Here is a 20,457-nt window from a genome sequence, read left to right as displayed (position 1 = left end):
CCCAACCAACCAGGACATACACATTCCGACATCCTAATACACATAAAGCACATTTCTCATCGTAGACACACACAGCAAGACCACAAACCTCTTACACTGCAGAGACACTAGTAGTTCAGATCTGCAAAATGCATGTGTCTACAACATGTATGTTGTTAATGTTCATGCAGTAAGATGCAAGGACTGTATTTTTCTCTTTTTTTTTTCATCGCTCTATTCACTGCTCTTCGTATTGCCTTCATACTGAGCTGCTCTCATCTGGAATGTAATTTCTCTGCATATACACAAATGATCACTTGTATTTACCGTACATCCACATTAGTAACCCTGCAATATTTTAGAAAGTTTAAAGTTCAGAAGCTAACTAGCACGTTTGAGGCTGTCTGAGTTCACAAAACAATGACCTATTTCAAACTATGGCTAGGTTAAAAACTGAATGCCCATTTTCACAGTTACTGGACCTTTTACAACGTGGTCAGTTACTGCAAACATCAAGTGGGTCTTGCTAAGCATCGCCTACAGTCTTCATGTTGTCAGGTTATCAACATCATCTACAGTTGCGTTAAAATGGTTTACCAAACCATTGATTCTCTCACAGTGTTACAATGCTTTCTTTGGCTTTCCCAGGTCCAACTCAAACATTTAATGCACACATTTAGTGGTGATGTATGTGTGTTAGTTGGAACAATCTCCACAAGGGACACAAAAAGCAGCCAAAGTAATACCCATAATTCATTAAGGGCATGAATCATTTACCAGAACTTTCCTTGAGTACTTCGCTCTTACCAAATCTCAATGCCCTCCTCTCTCTCCTTCAGTCTGTCCTCTCCAACATTATCAGTGCAAAACATCCAATTTTTACCTAAAATTGAAACGACCTTAGTCAATCCAAGGGAAAAAAAACAATATTTACAATATTTATTTTGACTACGAATGCTTTTTGTTAAACCCAACCCCTGCTAAGTGTTTAAAAAAATCAGAACCCCAACTAATGTTTCCTCTAGCACCTGCACTTAACCCTCCCCCACAATGTGCGTGGTTTTTTTTTTCATATATAAACATGCTGATTCTCCAAAATAGACACTAACAAACATTTTCCCTGGGCGCAAAATCCCATTTGAAAAATGGAGACATCAAAAATATATGAACCTGGACTCCCTCCCACATCTTTTACACAAACACACACGCACGCTCACTTTCACCGACAGGACAGATTAAAAGCAGACTACTGCAAGCAAAGTAGACAGCTACTCTACAAAAGACCTGCAAGCAAAGGTTACTGTACACCTTCTACCGATAGCCCCTACTCACCCCCACTCAACCCCACTCCTACCCCCCATGCACACCCCTTCGTCCTGATGACATCCCATAATAGAATTCCTTCACAGAATGGCAACCTAAAGAACCAATGGACAAGCCAATGAGCGTCAGGTGAGGGTCGACTGAAAGTTGCCTAAGCTATGCTGGTGTCAGCGAGAGGTTTCAAAAATAACCATGTTGTGAATTGTCTCACCAAATACTGAGATTGTGGAGCTGTTGTAACTGACGCAGCACCATTGACTGGTGATAGTAGAGGTCGAGGCTGAAGGTGTAGCTGATGGATTGAGGTGGCTGTGTAGGCTCCAGGGTGGGACAGTAGGTGGCTGCCCTAAAAACACCATGGACCACCCTCATGGTTTGGAGCAGTTTGTCTCAGGGTGGATGTGTGGAGAGGGAGATGCCTTGAGATGGCAGGATGGCGCCATCTCTAACAGAATGGGTTAATAGTCGAGCGTTCTGTTGTCCAATAGGAAACAGGAGGAGCCAGAGATGGACTGGGAGGAGTCACAGGTGAAATGCGCCCTCTGAAGAGAGGTGGGAGTTCGGAGGTGGGCTGTCCATCTGTCCATCCATCATCAGTCTGCCTGTCCATCTGTCTGTCTCTCTGCTGGAACAAATTCTGCATGTTGGGCCATCAGTACGCTAATGTTGGGTGGAGTCGAAGGCGTGCTTGGCCACATCTGAGGTTTGCAGGCTGGGGTGGTGGAGGAGGGGGGGGGGGGGGGGGGGCCTGCCTCAGAGGTGGCGAGGGCTGGGGTGGCCGTTGTGGTAGAGCTTCTGCTTGATGTGCACCATGTTCCCCCCAGAGTCCTCCAGCAGCCGCAGCTGCAGCCGCCTGCGCAGCTCCCGCAGGTTACACACCCGGGACAGCCACTCCCACGGCACGATGTCTGCATGGGGACAAAGAAGGGATCCAATCAAGACTTGGATGATAAAATACGATCACGTGTAGTATGTAGTATTGTTAAAATACAACAACTGTTACTGTACAGGCTCCACATCTAGTGCTAATGAGAAAACTATATGAAGCAGGTCCAGATGTGGATGGGATCAAGAGTCTTTGACAAGGCTCCACTAAGTACATGTATAGCTGGAGTGGTAATGGAGAAGGGTGCTGCAGAGGAGGCTGGGATATGTAGTTTCTATTATTCTTTCAAAGTCATTCTAGTCATTCTAGTCCTCATTTCCTATGGCTTCCAACTCCAGCCTGTCAGTTCTCATCACCTAAGTGGCATGGCCACGTCTGCCTGGCCTCACGAGACTATACGCTCGACTCGCTGATCTCACTTCCACTAAGCACTTAACCTTTCTCCTCCCGCAGCCCTAACCTTGTTCTGGAGGACGGCGCGCTATTTCATTCTGACTGAGTGAGCGGTGACGCGACACATTACGGCTCCACGTATGGCTCCTACATCAGGTGATTTGTGTGCTACCAGAGATCCACAAGGTCGCTCACGCGCTCGCTCCTCGTGCCCCCGGACTGTAAATTCAGGCCACGCCAGCTCGTACCATGGGCCTTTTTATTTAATTGAGCTGATAAATGTACACGGGCGATTAAGATGACTTATTTGCCCGGAAGGAGGGAGGGAGGGATGGATGGATGGATGGATAGATGGATGGAGGAGGGGAGAGAGGGAGGAGTAAAGTGGATGGCAAGACAAGGAGACGTTCGCTGCCCTCTCAAGTAACGGCCCATTTCAATTTTTACTGACAAGACAGAAGAGGGTGTTAGATAGTGTGAACTTAACAGAGGCAGAGAGAGAGAGAGGAAAAGAGAGAGTGAAAGACAGAGAGAGGGAAAGAGAGGGAAGGAGAGATTAATTACATTCCATAATTACATTTTTGTAAAATGAAATACCATCCTAGAAACGGATTTATAATTATAATCCAATCCAGAGTCATAGTTCTGTGCTGTGGAACTTGATGAAACATTCATACATAGTCTAGCTAGGTGGGAAAAAGAGAGATCATTTATGTCTAAATGTAGGTCTCAGTATATGAATATATTAATGCCCATTCTGAATATAGAAAAACAACAGCTTTCTAAGCATACCATTTTAAAGGCCATCTGATTATACCAGAACAATAAAAGAAATCATGTTAAATCTCTTCCTTTATGTGTGTGGATATGAACTGCATTGCGAAGAAATCTGAAGATAGATCATTGATATTATTGAAGAGTAGGTTTTACATCAGATTTTACATCAGATACTGCAAATAGTGGTGTATGTGCAGTATATGTGTGCAAACTAACACAAACATGCATTACAAGAAAGTAATCTTCTCTAATGCATACAGAGAGAGCCGTTAACCACTTTCAGAGACACAAAACACATATACTATTTCCCTAAAAGTGCTGTGGCACTGAAGCCAAATATTCGCTGAGCCGACGTGACATTTGAGAAAAAGTAAGGCGGTAATCTGAAGAAAGACCGTGACAAAGTGGGCTGCTTGAGTCATCCGCTCAATACGCAGGGAAACATTTGACAGGTCTGTACCGAGACGAGGATCGCCCACACCACTGCAGCTTAAAGCCAAGAAATGAATTGCATTCGCCAAAGTAATAAATAAATAAATGAAAAGGGAGAAACGCCGCAACTGTCCTCCAACAAATTCATTTGTTGCTGTAATCCCATCCACTGGAGCTAGAGCTTTATGATCTGCTTTTAGGTGCTTATTGCAATGGCAGAGTCCCAATCCCTCAATGTGTCCGCACTTATCAGAGCTGATATATGCCCTAAGTGCTTCCTCAAGATCTGATGTAGCTAATGTCCGATATACACTTCCCTGGCATACTGAACCTACAGCGCTTATTGTGTTGTGCTGCATTGAGAAGCACTTATTGTTATTGCTTTTGTTTTTGTTTTGATTTTTGATTTGTATTCTGAGCAGTGACCACGGGCAACAATGAGCCCTTCTGCTGCAGGGCTGTAAGATAAAGCATTTCCAGATTTCTGGGCCGGCTGGCCTGAGCCCCGAGAAAGCCAGTTGGCATCGCCCAACACCAGCACTGCCACATATTTACAACACGAGAACAACAAAAAAAGTGCTGGACTCAACACGGGCGAACATGCTCTTAGGTGATTAGCTACACTCACTCACACATTCGTTCACTCTCTCATTTTGACATTGACATACGGTCTTTCTCATCCACTTTCTCTATCTCTCAGTCACTCTCTCTCTCTCCCTCTCTCCCCCTCTACTGTACGCTCTCTCTCTCTTGATCTGTGTGTGTGTGTGTGTCTGGACTGGACCGGCCTGCAAAGGCATGGCAAAATGCCACAGTATAGCCAGCACACTGGTGAGCTGCCAAATCACCACACTCTTCACTGCGAGCTCCTGGCGGTAGTTTTGAGGTCATGCTGCAGCCATCCTACTCCATCCAACCCAGTGGGTGCTACTAGCTCTACATTCCCCCACTTACACACTCACTTATTTTCTCCTCTCCCTCCTACACACACTCTCTCGTTCTCTCTCTCTCTCTCTCTCTCTCACGCTCTCTCTCTCTCACACACACACACACACACACACACACACACACATACTGTACACCTTCTCTTCCTGCATCTGTCCCTTTTGTCTCCTACACAAATACGCACACACTGACTCATTCTCCCTCTCTCACCCACACACACACGCACACACACACATACTCTTTCCCAAACCTAGACAGACTCCCTCTTTCCCCTGATTGCCATGGTGTGGGCTAGATTTGATCCCAGAATGCACAATTGAGCTGAAACAGTGATTACCTGTAGTCTTATTCAACCACTTACACTCATACAGTCCCTCTTCACACACACACACACACACACACACACAGACACACACCTCCCTGCTACACAGCCTCTATCGCACACATCCTATGCCAACTCCCTTCTCAGTCCTTCACACAGTTCCAGTCCTTCAGTAGCACTCTCTCTCTCTCTCCCATCTACAGTATTAGAAGTTGGCCCCACTCAGAACACACTGCAGCGCTCCCTAAACCTCAGCACACACACTCTCTCTCTCCTTCTCTCTCTTTTTCTCACAGTCTATCTATCTCTCTGTCTGTCTCTCTCTTCCATTCCCTGTCAACCCCTCCTCTCTGTCACTCACTCAGCCTTGCTTACCATCTCTCCACCTAAACAGAAAAGTGTAGAGTGGTCCTAGGTGACCCATAACCCAGTAACAACAGGTTATAATTATATAGGCTATAAATCCAGCATACTCTCCTCAAACTCCACAGACTATCCTCATACACTACAACACTAACTGCCTTTGCCATTCACAATGGTCTCTCTCTCACACACAGTCTGCTTGGAGTCTTCATAGCCACACATCACTATGCCCTTATGCCCCTCCACTAGATGCATCCCTGGTGGCATCCTGTAGGGGGCGCTCCTGTAGGTGCGCTCAACTCTGCATAAAAGCTCAGGCTTTGGGTGCGTAACACAAGGACACCCTGGGCCTCCTGCAGGGCATCTCAGTTGATCCGGTTTGAGGGAGCACATCTATACCAATGACCAGAGGACTACTACAGTAGAGCGTCCGCATGCCAACACGAATTCCTGTCCACTGACGATCGCGTGCTGCTTGTGTAACACGTTAGTGACATGCACATTAAGCTCCAGAGACTGAGGGGAGATGCGGAGGCAGAGAGAATGTAGTGCCTGACTACTCCTCCGACACACACACGCACACACACACACACACACACACACACACACACGCACACACACACACACACACACACACACACACACACACACACACATGCACCTGTGCTGTGTTCTGCTCTAGCCTCTGGCCAGCATTTATTCTAAGGGTAACAGTCAGCGCAGAGAGCTTGATAATAGGACAAAGCAGCGCAGAGATGCAAGTAGCAGTGACGTGAGAGTGATTCTGCTCTGGCAAATCACAAGACACACACACACACACTCTCTCTCTCTCACACACACACACACACACACACACAGACACACACACACACACACACACACACTCTCTCTCTCTCTCTCTCTCTCTCTTCTGGGCTGATGTAAACTGATGTATGTAGAGGTGTAGCGTGAGTTACAAAACTTCATTAATAAAAGATGCCCACAGCTGGAACAATGAACCAGAAACACAGTCTCTCACTTTGACTGCCTTAGATGCCAAGCATTTAGAGAGCTTCCTGTAGCAGTCTCTCCTGTGACCACTGACGCCTAGAATACATAACTGGTCAGTTTACCAGAGTGGCCTCCGGAGAGGCTTGAGAATGGCCAGTGATAGCCTTAAAATAATCCTTTCAAGAGTGTGGTCATGGGACACACACTGTTGGCCAGTAGCTGTAGTTCTCAGGCTGCTTTCCATCAGAATGACCAGAGAGCATATAGGGTTTGTGCTACTGTGGTCAGCAGTCATGGGCAACACCGGCCAAAAAAAAGATGTAGGTGGTCATCTCTCTATACGTCCAGGTATGAAAGTAGCTAGCATAGTTTTACTATTTGAAATGAATGGGAATAAGTCATCTGCATGGGAATAAGTCATCTCTCTCTCCACTCACAGACTCCATATTATAAATACATCCCCACACCCCAGCCTCAAACTCTGCCACCGCAACTGTATTGATTTACAATTCAGTTCTATTTTTGCCAGGATCGCTCAATAAAATCATGGCTTATCGTATGTTTGTCAGTAAAAGATTTTGGGCGAAGGTGCATTGGGAAGAGACAGAGAGTGTCGGCACACTCTAGTCTAATTTGTGCAAGGGGCGTGCACATCCCAGAGGTTACAGATATACGTGCTGGACCCAAGGAGCCTTAAATGAGCATAAATAAAAATGAATAAAAAAAACCACTCCAGATTAGAGCTCCAGTGCTGCCTTTTTTTAATTCACACACGGATGATGTTGCTTAGTCTAAACACTACCGTCCCTCCGCCGAGGCTGCGTAGACGTACCGTGGTGTGGGCTGGATCTCCAGGCCCGCAGGGCGCACTGCAGCACCCCGTCCAGCCACAGCAGCAGCCAGCTCAGGCAGAAGCCCAGCAGCAGGCCCAGCATCAGGTCCATCTCCTGCTTGGTGACGCCGCTGCTCACAAAGTAGTTCTCCGAGGAGTCCACCAGCGACTGGTCCCCGTCGTACGGGATCACATAGTGCACGTGGTGCCTGCGAGGAGAGAGGGAGACGGTCAGTGGGCCAGCCAGACGGCGTGGGATTGGCATGATGGAGGGGAAAATAGGAGGAGTGATTGCTGGAGGTATAGAGAGAGAGAAAGAGAGAAACAGACAGAAAGAGGCTCAGTCATATCAAAGGGCGTGTTTTCAACTGAAATGAACCAAAGGGATACAGCGAAAGAGTCAAGAAAGAGAGAGAGGATGATAGAGGAAGGATGACAGAGGGACAGGTGGAGAGGCATATACCACAATGATAGAAAGAGAGAGAGAGAGAGAGAGAGAGAGAGAGAGAGAGAGAGCAGACCAATGAATAAGAAGGGAAAGGAGCATGGGAAAGAGAATGAATATTGCCTTACATGTATCATGACAGCAAATAAAGGCACTGTGATGAGAGCAGGCAAGCCGAATAATGGGAACTAAACAAGAGCCAAGGAGCCAGAGACAGAGGAGGGGGGGATAGAGGGATGAAAGGCTAGAGAACATGAGAGAGAGAGAGACAGAGAGAAAACAAGAGAGGGAGGGAGAGAGATGGGGAAGAGCGCGTGTGGGAGAAATGCTTTAATTCATCATCATTTCCAGCAACAAGGTGAGCGGCGCTCCGTGCGTCTGCAAGATGAGGAGAGGCTAATGGCCTGGTGGGCTCGCGGGGCTGCAGGACTGGGGGGCCCGCTGGGTCTAATGAGGGCTTATGGGGCGTGCTGGAGGAACGCATCACGGGCAACTGCACCCATACTCCCCAGGGTGGCCCACACACTCTCACAACATGGACCATGAGCCTAACACCAAAACCTGCCACATAAGCACAATGCAGCACTGTGGAGGAGGAGGGGAAGCAGAGGAGAGAGAGAGAGAGAGACAGAGAGAGAGAGAGAGAGAGAGAGAGCATCAATGTAGAAGCAGGATGCAAATCAAGAATGAGAAGGGTACATGGTTTAAGATAGACTGAGAGAGATCCAGGGTTAGAGATGATGAGAGAGGTACCGTATATGAGGAGAAAGGTGTATGGCAGAGGGGATAAGAGAAAGAAAGAAAGAAAGAAAGAAGGAAAAAAAGAAAGAAAAAAAGAAAAAGATAGACAGCCTGAGAAGGAGAGAGAAGGAGAGAAAGGTGCCACTAACGGGAGAAAGAGGGGAAGAAGAAATATACACTCTAGGAAACAGAGAGAGTGTCAGTGACTTAGAGCACCGTAAATATGGGTAGAGGGCTGGAAACACACACATATACACATATAAAACACACAGACATACACACCAAACACATTTACACATAGGCAAGTACATTATTGTATGTATGAATATGTATATGTATGTGTGTGTGTGTGTGTGTGTGTGTGTGTGTGTGTGTGTGTGTGGCTAGGAGAGATTTAGAGAGAGCGAGAGGGAGAAGCCCGATACTCCTAGAAAAGAAAGGGTTGTGAGGCCCTGGGGTCTGAGTAGGTGGGAGATATATGCTGCAACAGCTCTCTCTTTCTCTCTCACTTGAACTCTCTCTCTCTCTCTCTCTCTCTCTCTCTCTCTCAGGAAAGTCACTGCCGCTGAAAATGCCAGAAAACACCAGGGGCGGCTTTCAAAACAAGTCAGCTGTGTGGCAAACAAAATGAGTTACAAGGCAGCATGAAGTATTCACAGGCAGCGGCTGCCTGGCATCTTATAAAATCTGCAGCATTAGAGATCTACAGACTAATACCCGGCCTTCACTCGCAAGCAGCTCTGAGGAGATCTTTTCCTATAAATAAAGTGTAACAACATATCTTGTTTTATAAAGCATAATGCCTGTGAGACAGCAGTGCAGATACAGTTGCTGAGTGTTGCGTGGGAGTGTGCTCGGTTCAGGGGAGATTAAGGCAACAGTGTGAGGCTCTAAAGGAAGCTGTGGCAGCAGCGGACTAGTTGAACAGCCAAACAGTCAGACACCCAGAGGGATGAGGCATTCACTTGAATTCATCTACCAGCAAAGGGGGATCATTAACACACAATCTCATACATAGTTGCTCTTGCCCTTAGTGGTGTTTAGACATCCCATGAGGGCCAGGGCATCTCATACGTTTCTGTTGAAAAGAGAAGACAACACCTCTTCTGCACGTGTGGAGGAGGGTCTATTCTCTCTACATTCACATTCACATAGCAAAAGCTGACACTGATAGTGTGCTTACTGATAGTGTGCCAAACTCCATGCTAATACACTGGCAGGTGGGCTCTTCATTCATGAGGGTACATGCAGTATATTGCAAGACAGTCTGTCTGAAGCACTTACTCGTTCTATGGCACAATGAACATTCGTGTAACACACAAACACATGCACGAGTGCTTTTGACATGTGGAGACACTTTATGAAACCCTGTTGGTCCAATCTGCTATCACAGGGAATGGGTTTTAGATGAAGCTTGTTTCGTTTTTTTTTTTTTTTTGCATTTGCACCTTTGCTGATGTCCTGGTGGAGCAAAAGAAGCTCCAAACTATTGTATTGGAGAGCATATTCACGAATGCAGTCAGAGACCAACTTAGATCGGAGTGACGCTTAAAAGTGGAGAAAAAAATCACACAATGTGCAAATGAGACATGGAAGAAATTCAGAGTAGGTGTGATCACAGAACCAAATCACATCTCTCTGAAAACTGAGTCTTCCTATGTCTCACACAAAATGTTAACATACAGTGCTAATCCTGACATGCATGTGGTCCAGGAACAGAGAGCAGAATAGCCTTCTGTCTCCAGCAAACTGGAGGTCGGGAGACACATCAACTCACAGCACTTGACAAGTAATCAATAGTTGTTAGTGACAACCTCTTGGAACAGTGGAGGTGATTCAATAGATGGAGGTGATTCAATTGTCTCTTTCTGTTCGTATTTACAGTTTTATGTGTGATGGTGCAGGGGTGCCGATAGATTTTTTTTTTTTTTTTTGCCAATTATGAAAGAAAATCATTTTGGGGCCCATGCTAGGGAGGTCTGGAGTCCAGTGCATTTTTGAATTTGGAAAAAAATACCCCTTAAATGATTACTTCTGGTCAATTTTGTGGCGACAAATTGATAGCCTACATTTCGTCATATAGCATACAGAATAGGCCTAAAGAAAGCTCATTTATGTAATAGAAACATAACCTAGATGTGGTGGACCTACGCAAGACTAAACCAGAGAGGGCTGAAAGGTATGAAGTTGTTGTATCTCTAAAACAATAACTTCAGACATCATTAGGCAGAAAATATAAGAAAACCAACCATGATTAAACACTCTTCGAGCTGTTACATTACAGTTAGGCCTATAGTTTACCTTCCACAGTTGCAATGACAGACGCGGTCCTCTCCTCTTAAATGTGGTAAGATATAGTTGTGAAAGCGATCCAGAAGAGCGTTCATGTCCGTTAAACACGCTACCGCCTGCAAAGAACCATCCAAGTCAACTGGGACGACACGAGCCGCAAAGGCAGTTTGCCGGTGACACAAATAGACTACATTTCAATGAAAAAAATAAATATTGAAAAAAAAATCCGTTGTAAAAATGTTAAACATAAAAATGTCCGCTGTGTGGACATAAAACGTCAATTATTTGGAGGTGCCTGTTGATCTAATACAAGCAGTCACTGGAGTTAATGTATCCAAAAAGGTGCCAGTTCTGTGAGGCGCGTTACTCTAAGAACTGGGGAAGTGGGTGTGTGAGCGGTAAAGTCCTCTTACCATTACTATGGCAGCCCCGAGAATCATAAACATCATGGTGCTCAGAATTATGTGCAAAACTTCCAAAACTCGACGATTCCCTACGTTCACCCTCCAGTTCACGGCAGCCCGTGGTTCCACCTGCTGAAATAACAGCTGTCCTCGGTTGAAGGCGCTCACAGATGGAGCTCCCACCGGGGCACGACTCTGCTTTCCCTTTCAGTTCGCCCGCTGGAGGCACGGTGCTCGGCGGATTCAAGCGAGCGTTGTCTCCTGTCACCTCACATCCCCGCCATAGATGCCACACGCACCTCCACCTGAGAGCTAGCCTCGGTGCTGAGGAGCGGCGCTGCTGATAGGTGTTTAAGAAACGCAAGGAAACAGCTTCGAGAAGGTATCCTCGCCGTTACAGATGCAGTGCGCCTTAGGACCGTTCCAAAGAGTGAGTCAAGATGAAGTCTCACGGTGCGTAGCTCATTCCCGCGCCCTGTCTAGGGAAACTTGTCTCTCGAGCAACCGACGCTTGTTGCTTGTTTTCTCTCTCCAGCATCTGTGGCGAGTTCAGGCTGACAGTAGTGTCGTAACTGTAATAGCGTAGCCTACCTCTCCCTCGGTATCCAACGGTAGCGAAGATTACAGCACTTGCGCAGGCAAACACTGGATCCTCCCACCCAGCGATTCAGAAAATATCAGATAGCAACTGACTCGCTGGAGAAAGAGACCAGTGAAAACCTGCGCCCTGTAAGCTGCACCGAAGGTTGTTAGCGCCTCCCGAGATAATTGCAGTGGGTTGGCTTTGTATCTATACTATAGCCTACAGTAACACGCAGTTAAATAGGCTTCCATCACCGCGTAACAGGATGTAACAGTCTGCACTTCATGCAAAATGTTTTGCCAGTACTGTATAGGCCTTAATGCGCACTGGACCAAACTGGCTTCATGTAATTGATACAATGTTACATCACATTGGTAAGCACATTCCTCCCCTGTGACGAGTGACATTGCAGATCAAATTGGTATTCTGCACCATTCTTTGGGGCAGGGCTTCGCTTGTGACAGCCACCCATTCACTTAATTGGCGACTTCGCTGTCAGGGGCGTGCGGACACCAGTGGAGGATTGGCACTAAAGCGAATGTCAATTACTGAGCATGAGTGTAGCCTACAGTGTGCAGCGCTATTCTGTTTACTGTTAAATGCAGTAGGCCTAGCCTACATATAGTTGAAATCAGCATTTCTCAGTCATAACCATAATACACCATCTGAACCGCTCATTTAACTTGTCAGTTTAACATTCCGTCATCAACTACAAATGCAGGGTACTCATCAAAATGGGCCCCTCATCAGTAAAAAACACAGAAGAATTCAGAAACTCCTGTGTGGCCTGTAATAGCCTTTATTAAATAAAAAATCTAATGAAGGCTTTTTGTTTTTCATAGGAGTGCTTCAAGTCTTTTGTTTTGTATCTGATGAATTAGCGGCCTAATTTAATGACCACCTTAGTTTTACTGCAACAAACACCATTGCCCAAGAGACACGTCCCCCTTTCTTTTTCTTTACTTTTGAAACAGCCTTAAGAGCACTAATCTAAAGACTTGTTTATAATTTCCTTCTCACATTAAGGTTTGTGCATACAGTTCTGTTTCTATCATTACACTGGGTGGGTCTTATCCCACAGTGTGACTCAAAGGAACAAGCAAATCTGACTTTTAGAGGTCATTCTGTATCATCTCAGCACAGCTGTGCTAACAGTGAAGTATACCGACTTTGAGAATTGATTGCCTATAGTGTCTCCACCTTCACTCAAGGACAAGTTTCAATGTCATCAGAGGCCTTTGAGTCCCAGGGGCACTGCAAGAGGGCCAAAGTATCCGACATCATCCATCCCCCATGATCACTTAACCCAGTTCTCAATGGAGAACCCTGGTCATCTCTAACCCCCAAGACAACCTTGGACATGCTTTCTGTTCCCCCTTGTATTTTCATTTATATATTTATTACTAAAATATCAGCAAGTCATTCAGTCGCAAGCCAACTCTCTTTTCTATTAAGTAGTAGTCACATGTTTGCCATCTGACGAATATTCTGTAAATAAATAAAGGCACAAAACAAATACTTTTGCTAGAGACATTTATTCCTTTAGCGAAATCATATTATTTACACAAGGAATTTCAGGCACTCTGGACTGAGCTCTCAGCTTGCAATTAATTCAGTATGTTGAAGTCTTGCTAAATGTACAAAAAAGAAAACACAATTTCCCCCCTGAGCAGATGACAAATCTGAGGTTTAAAATATGTATCAAAACAATGTGATTGAATTATAAAGATGCAATCATTAACTCACTGCCTTTCCGTCAGTTGGATCAATATCTTCTCTCGGTACACTCGAGAAGTAAGAACACTCACGTCACAACACTACACATCATCATCTTAGCTCTCCTCACACACACACACGCCCACACTCACACAAAATAGAAGAAACTACACTTGTGTTCATTTTGCACAACCCAGAGCATCACACGTATTTGACAAAAGCAAAAGTGATAAAAAAAGGAAAATCCAAAATGATTATTACACTTAAAAGTACTTACAGTAAACCAATCTGCCCTCAGAGGGGAAAACAGAAGTAGAGGGGCACTGAGAGACAGAGAAAGAAAGAGAGAAAGAAAGAAAGAAAGAAAGAAAGGGAGGAAGAGGAAATGAGAGGGAGGGAGCGAGCGAGCGAAGAGAGTGGAATGGGGCTTCTGTCATCGTAACTGTTGTATCCATGTCAGAGAGGGTGACAGAGAGCTGGAGGGGGCAAAGGTCGTGGATTAGAATGAGGTGACCCATAGCCTTGGTAATTGGAGTGAAAGTAGAAAGTTGTTGGGATGTGACTGGGTTGATCACCATTAATAACCCCTCTCCTCTCCTCCCACCTCACCTCACCCAGGCACACCCCCACAGCCACTCAAGCATCACTGAGCAGTAATGGGGAGGGTTTGATAATGACTAGGAAAGAAGGCTATACGTAGCCAGATATTGCACCCTAATCTTGCATCTCTACAAGGCTGTGCAACAGACGGGGTGGTTTACACCTCTCTGTCTCTGCACAGCCCAAATCCAAATCTCACCAGGTAAACAGAAGTCACCCTTGAGTGCCACCTCACAGCTGTAGCAGCTGGAACATGTGAGCAGAACAGATCAACGCTCCTTGGCTCCCTGGACTATGGTGGGAGTGGGAGGCAATGCCCTTCCTGTGTACTTGGAGGGGTAAGGAGGTCATCAGAGAATGGCAGGGGTGAGTGTTTGGGGGGAGGGGGGGTTTGATGTTGCGTCGTGGGTAACCCACCACCCCCACAGCATGTATGTGTACTGTATATTGTGTAAATTCAGGTGTGACTTTGGGGAGAGACAGTGCAATGACGTCACGGCACGGCGCATGGAGCAGCCAGCTGCTCAGTAGAAGCAGACGGTGTGGAGGAAGGGCCGGCCGCTCTTCTCCTCAAACTCCTGCAGCAGCTCGTCCATCTCGTTCTCCATGTCGTCAGTGTGCTGGATCTGAGGGAACAACAGACCAGGCCAACAGACAAAACGTTCAGTAAACTAACTTCAAAATAACGTTTTTAAGATGGCTTATGGATCTGCAAGACTTCTGGTTCATCAGTGCAGGTGGCACCGGCATAAGAGGATAGCTTTCCACAAGGAAAGTACTACATAGCACACTGAATGGATAGCATTCCGTATAATTAAGACAGTATGCAATTGTTATAGATTTACAATGAGATGTATAGCTGTACCACTGCTCTACATAAAACAGCACAGTGCATATGGCACCAAATCAAGATAATGTACGGGGTCTCAACTCATCTTCCATCCTTCCTGGTGCTAACAAACCAGAGAGGCACACATCAAAACAGAAGCACACTTGATTAACTGCACACTCAAATAATCAATCAGGAGCATTGCAATTGTACTGACTTCAATCTGGTGCTCTCAGGGCCAGGATTGTGGAGGGTAAACGGGTCGAGGAAGCAGCCCGGAGAAGCCTTAGCTTTAAAAGGGGGAGCGGCCATGACGCTGAGATACTCACACACTGGCAGAGCTCACAAATGAGGAAGGCTCCGAGAGTGGCCTCCTCGTGGTTGTCCTGAATGTCCACGTTGATCACGTGTACCGGCTGGAAGGTCTCCTGCTCACGCGAGTTCAGTTCTGGAGATGAGGACAAGAGTGTGTGCAAGAAAATACAGAGGGCATGATGAATAAAAACAGAGAGCACAACACAATACCAGACAAAATTGTAATGTGCAATCATACTCGAAACCATACACTTTTTCTCAATGACTTAAGCATTTTACCAAGGTGAACAAAACGGAGAGCTAAACAGAATAATATCAAAAAATATGAAAATAAAAATATATGAAATCTCCATGCTAGTATGATGCATTTAGCACTCACCCTCTAGCACCTGGTCATAGACCCTCTCCTCACAGGTGACGACCAGGTCAAACTGGTCCTTGCAGCTCTGGAAGCGCTCTGGTCGTGCCTTGATGCGCTTGTTGCGATCCAGCATGTGAAGGATTCCGTTCTGTGTGTATCTGAGGGGTGGCTTAGGTTAAGGAAATCAGGATATAGGAAGTGCTGCTTAAACAGTATGGAAGTATGATATCAGAAATGTGCCGTTGTCCCAATCTAAAAACACAAATTAAAGACGAACATCCTAAACCAGCACAACTCAAACCACCTTCTTAAGAAGTATATATCCCCATCTAAAATTGCTGTGAGCAACTGTGCTCCTTAAAAGTGCATTTAGCATGTTAGAGGCTATTTCTGACCAATTTTCAATTGAATCCTTGATACGTCAGCATGTTGATTGAGAGGGATGTTCAAAGGCCAATAATACTAAGTCACTGTATTTGTTCCCCCATTGCCCAAGACAAGGAATGTGAACAGGTACGGTTGTTTTTTTCCAATAAGTACTGAAATTGATTTTTTTTTAAAGTATCGGATTAAAGTCAAAGACTGCATCTAGAAGTATCAGGTTCATGAATCACCTTTCTATTTCTTAATGCGACCACTTAGTGGCTGCACAAATTAAAATAAGAACGGTAACCCTCTCCTTCAACCCCAAAACAGCTCTTGCTGCCCAATCCGCAGCTGGCTTAACCCTCAGTGGCTGAGTGGAAAAAAAGGGCGGGTGAAAAAATGGACTCTTATGCCATCTAGTGGTACCACTACAGAAAGATTTCTATAGAGCAGGGGTTTCCAACAGGTAGCTTGCGACCTACCAGTACCTCCCCACATGAGTAGCTTTCAAGGTAAGGTTCAAGGAAAATTGTGAATTTGACAGCAAAGTCACTTGTTAAACCTGATCAAAATTCCTATCAAATCAAATTCACAATCTATAAAGACAAAAGGTAAAGGAATTTAAAAGAGCATTAAAACGCATACGAAACATTTTCAGCTATTTTGGGTGGAAATCAGCTATGTGAACACATGCTACTACTAATAGCATATAAAACATTAGTAGCTCTCAAACATGTTCATTATGTCAAAGTAGCTCTTAGAGGGGAAAAAAGGTTGGAGACCCTACAGGAATCAGACAGGGGAGACGTTTCCGGGAGGGAAACTCATCCCTAGCATGTTCATGAGAAAGGGATTGTTGTATTTGTTGCAACATATTGCTCAGAAGGTTTCTCAAAACCATTTTTACACACCGTCATAGTTATTTAGCTTTTAAAAAGAAAAACTTTTAGAAGGTCTAGACAAAAGGCCTCTCCAGTAACACATTATCTCAATGGCTGTGGTTGAGATATGATGGTCCAAACAATTCAATATTTAAGTGCTTAAATAAATATTTGAAAAGAATAGCTGTAAAACAGTGCTAGTCAGCAATTCTGTTTTTTCCCATGCGCCTTCTCATTTTATTTCTTCCTAAGGTGGTCTCTGTTTGGAAAACTTTGCCATAATTCTTAAGACTTGATATGAACTGCATGCAAGAATCTACATTTACATGAATGAGCTGAGCTGACAGCCCAAAGAACCAACCATAATAAACAGTATTTAAACCCTAACCACGGTCAACCCTAACCACTCAACACAATCATATTACACCTACTTAATAACAACTAAGTAATGACTGTGGTTGCTATCCCGGCCTAATGAAAGTCTGAAATCGCAAACATGTCTTCCAAACACAAGCAGAACAACTGTAATAACACTACAAATCTATCTATTACACAACATTCCCCTTATTCAACAGCACAAGCAAACGTGCATAAATTTAAATGGAGTGATCAGGCCATCCCCTGCCAAATGTCATTACACGCCACACATGGCCTGATTATAATCAAGCCAGTTAATCTGTAGGGTGGCCAATATGTCAAATGCTGCATTTACTCCTAACATCTGTTTCCACCTAAAACCACGAGCAGCTTTAATTTGATTGGCAAACTATGTACAGTGAAATGTGTCCCGAAAGGTCATTCACAAGTTCGATGATACGCCACACAGGGCCTCCAAGATCACCTCTATGTGTGGGTGGAAAATAATAAATGGCAATAACGGTTATAGATGCAAAGCCACAGCACCATGTCTGACAATCCATTCCATTGCCAACATATGGCATGCATACATCAGCTCTATTAGGGTAAAGTAAATCAGACATTACTGACTTTGTCAAAGATTACTCTGGATAAATGTAAAATAAAAATAACAAAGCCAGTGTGACGTTCCCCCCCCCCCTCCTCTTACACTTTCCAATGATGCTGGATTTCTGTGAATTTACAAGAACTGACCAGTAGGTGTCCAGCAAGCTCCAATCTCCAAACTACATCCATCTATCTGAGTGGCACCGGAAACACAATGGCTTTTTTTTTTTTTTTTTTTTTTTTAATGGTCAAATACATGCCAAAAAAGATGGCAACACTCAACGTGCTCTACACACCTATTTTGAAAAGGAAAAAAAAAAAAAACACCCGCCAGAACACAATACAGTATAAGGGAAAATCTCTGTTTGTATTAAACCTAGCCTTCTCAAGGCCCTTCCTGATATTCTGAGACAGCTGGTCACCCTATCCCTCCCCAAGGCTTAAAAAGACACATACGCACAGGTAATGTGTGACCTGACATAATCCATATCAAAAGATCTTAAGGATGATGCACCTATAGAAAATTATTTACAGATTAGTTTCACACAGAGATTTCCATTTGCTCAGTGGGTTAGGTCTTTTTTGTTTGTTTGTTTGTTTGCGTGTTTTTTCTTTTTTTTTTTTTAAATCTTCAATACAAACCTTTTTTTTTTTTTAAATCTAAACGTAGCGACAGCTAGACCGACATAATGAACTTAACATGCTAACTAAGGATAGCATATGGGTTTTAAGTCAGGTACTTAACATGCATTATTTAGCTAATCCCACACCATATGGGATGAAACGATGAGCTGTGTTTCTCAGTGTAGTCTATGCTCTAATGGTCAGTCAATTCCTCAATGTTGTCCTTGAAGTGTACTCCACAGGATTATCAAAGGCAGTTCTGGGAAACGATGGAACACCACCACACAATACCCTTTCCCAATCAAACATAGCACATGTTTTGTGCTAGCGGTGTCCCTCCTGGAATGAATCCATTAGTTTACTTTTGAAAAAAATTCAACCCATAAAACACATCCCTAACAGTCCATCATTCACCCATAACTGCCACTCATCTACCACACATATCCTGATGAACTTCTAAAATACACATATCTGCCAAGAGGAGCCCTTTGACTTTCACTTTGCCCATGTTGAAAAAAGTAATCACGCATTCACTACACCCCTTAGGTGCCTGATGTGAATACAATCATTTTTACATTCGGACCTGCTATTTCTGTGTTTACCTGCGATTTGACAAATTTGCGAAATAGGCTACTGACGACACCTTCAGAAGTTGTGCTGTTTGAGTAAAGAACTTGTTTAGGAAAATTAGTTGCAAGTGCAAAAGAGAATACGTGGTGTGCACGAAGTATATAGAAGATATCACACAGGTCCCAGCAATCACCTTGACTAGTGTGTGTGTGTGTGTGTGTGTGTGTGTGTGTGTGTGTGTGTGTGTGTGTGTGTGTGTGTGTGTGTGTGTGTGTGTGCGTGCGTGCGTGCGTGCGTGCGTGCGTGCGTGCGTGCGTGTGTTTGTGTCTGTCTGTCAACATAGGCCTACGTGAACAAAGAGTGTGCGCATCAGTGTTGTGTGGAGGGGATACAGTTCTTTGTCCTTGCGGACCAAATCGTTGTACATCTGCTCGTAAGTGATTTTGAAGTCATACACGTTGGGCTTGTCCGGTGCTGGGCCTGGCAATTTCACGTGTGATCCCGTCCCAAATGATCGCACGTCAAACCCACGCTTGCTGTGGAGATAGAGAATGGATTAAATACAGAATAGACAGAAGCCAAGCAACAGTTGCATAGAAGGAAGACAGTAGGTAGACAGAAGATGAGAAGGTAGATCTTGTTTTCTAACCCCGGTAATAGTAAGGACACCACTGGCGAAATCCTTACCGCAAAGATGAATCACTTGCTTTGGGATCAATTGGACTTACCATATGGCTGCCGTAAGGTTAAATCTAATGTACCTAGCATCAGGTCTAATTGTATGACTTTTATTGCCAATCCAATGTTAGAAGTTCCAAGAAGTTTCACTGCTATCCATGACTGAAGTTAACTTGTAACATTGGAAAGCCTTACGCACTCCATTTTGTACAGCTAGCTTCCGGTAAACTTATCATTACAGACAAATGTCATATCCTGCTGTTGTCCGATGATAAGATCGCCTGGAATGTCTTAATCAGCTGTTTTAACACAAATATTTTAAATACGTTAACAGCCCTGCACATAATGGTGCTAATCAAAGTTAAAATAGTCTATTTTCGCCAATAAAATCAATAATGCCAGGTTTAAGCCACGGTTGGGCTGAAATGTTTTTGCGTTTGCGTCGAGATTTCTTTTTGTTGTTTTCGGACAGCATGGTGAAGATCGTAAAAAATCTCGAGATTATATGAAAACCCCATCGAGGGACAGCTTGTTGTCTTCTTCTCTTCTGCCAATTTGTGGGATCTTCGTTCATTTTTACCTGAGGATGTTGTGAGCTTCCATGCTGCGGTTCTGGTTGCTCGAGCACACAACCGCCACGCGAAGCGGGTGGCTCGGCATCTTACTTCTCTCGAAAATGATAACTAATTAAACTCGAAAAATCAGATATTTTTGTCCAAGCTAATATAGTATGCAAAATGTATTCGTTATCCCTATCTGTGTATGTTACACGACGACTACGACCGTGTACTCTCGTGCTAGGACAGATTTTAAAATGGCGGAAGGGGATTTAAGCGTTTTTGCTGAT

General features: G+C 44.6%; 2 protein-coding genes across 2 annotated transcripts; both read right to left on the bottom strand.

Moving 5' to 3' along the window:
- Positions 1-1,428: 1,428 nt before the first annotated feature.
- Positions 1,429-14,067, bottom strand: tmem240b (transmembrane protein 240b). The gene is made up of 5 exons (XM_062544930.1): positions 14,038-14,067; positions 11,134-11,328; positions 10,730-10,836; positions 7,243-7,451; positions 1,429-2,210 (listed from the first exon to the last, which is right to left on the bottom strand). The coding sequence occupies exons 1-5, from the start codon at positions 14,065-14,067 to the stop codon at positions 2,056-2,058; spliced, it is 696 nt and encodes a 231-aa protein (XP_062400914.1). The 3' UTR covers positions 1,429-2,055.
- On the bottom strand, positions 13,227-20,440 carry ssu72 (SSU72 homolog, RNA polymerase II CTD phosphatase). The gene is made up of 5 exons (XM_062545449.1): positions 20,191-20,440; positions 19,325-19,468; positions 15,547-15,686; positions 15,182-15,300; positions 13,227-14,649 (listed from the first exon to the last, which is right to left on the bottom strand). Exons 1-5 carry the CDS (start codon positions 20,268-20,270, stop codon positions 14,548-14,550), a joined length of 585 nt encoding a protein of 194 aa, XP_062401433.1. The 5' UTR covers positions 20,271-20,440; the 3' UTR covers positions 13,227-14,547.
- Positions 20,441-20,457: the final 17 nt, after the last annotated feature.

The sequence above is a fragment of the Sardina pilchardus genome, chromosome 9 (genome assembly GCF_963854185.1).
Source record: "Sardina pilchardus chromosome 9, fSarPil1.1, whole genome shotgun sequence".
Classification (NCBI taxonomy): domain Eukaryota; kingdom Metazoa; phylum Chordata; class Actinopteri; order Clupeiformes; family Clupeidae; genus Sardina; species Sardina pilchardus.
This window is presented reverse-complemented; position numbering and strand designations above follow the sequence as displayed.

Coding starts and splice junctions, on each gene's coding strand:
- tmem240b (XM_062544930.1), bottom strand. CDS start 14,067: ATGCTTGAGTGGCTGTGGGGGTGTGCCTGG. Junction 11,329..14,037: donor GGCTGTGGGGGTGTGCCTGG/GTGAGGTGAGGT, acceptor GCGAACTGAAAG/GGAAAGCAGAGTCGTGCCCC. Junction 10,837..11,133: donor TCGGGGCTGCCATAGTAATG/GTAAGAGGACTT, acceptor GGTTCTTTGCAG/GCGGTAGCGTGTTTAACGGA.
- ssu72 (XM_062545449.1), bottom strand. CDS start 20,270: ATGCCGAGCCACCCGCTTCGCGTGGCGGTTGTGTGCTCGAGCAACCAG. Junction 19,469..20,190: donor GAAGCTCACAACATCCTCAG/GTAAAAATGAAC, acceptor CTATCTCCACAG/CAAGCGTGGGTTTGACGTGC. Junction 15,301..15,546: donor CTATGACCAGGTGCTAGAGG/GTGAGTGCTAAA, acceptor CCTCATCTCCAG/AACTGAACTCGCGTGAGCAG.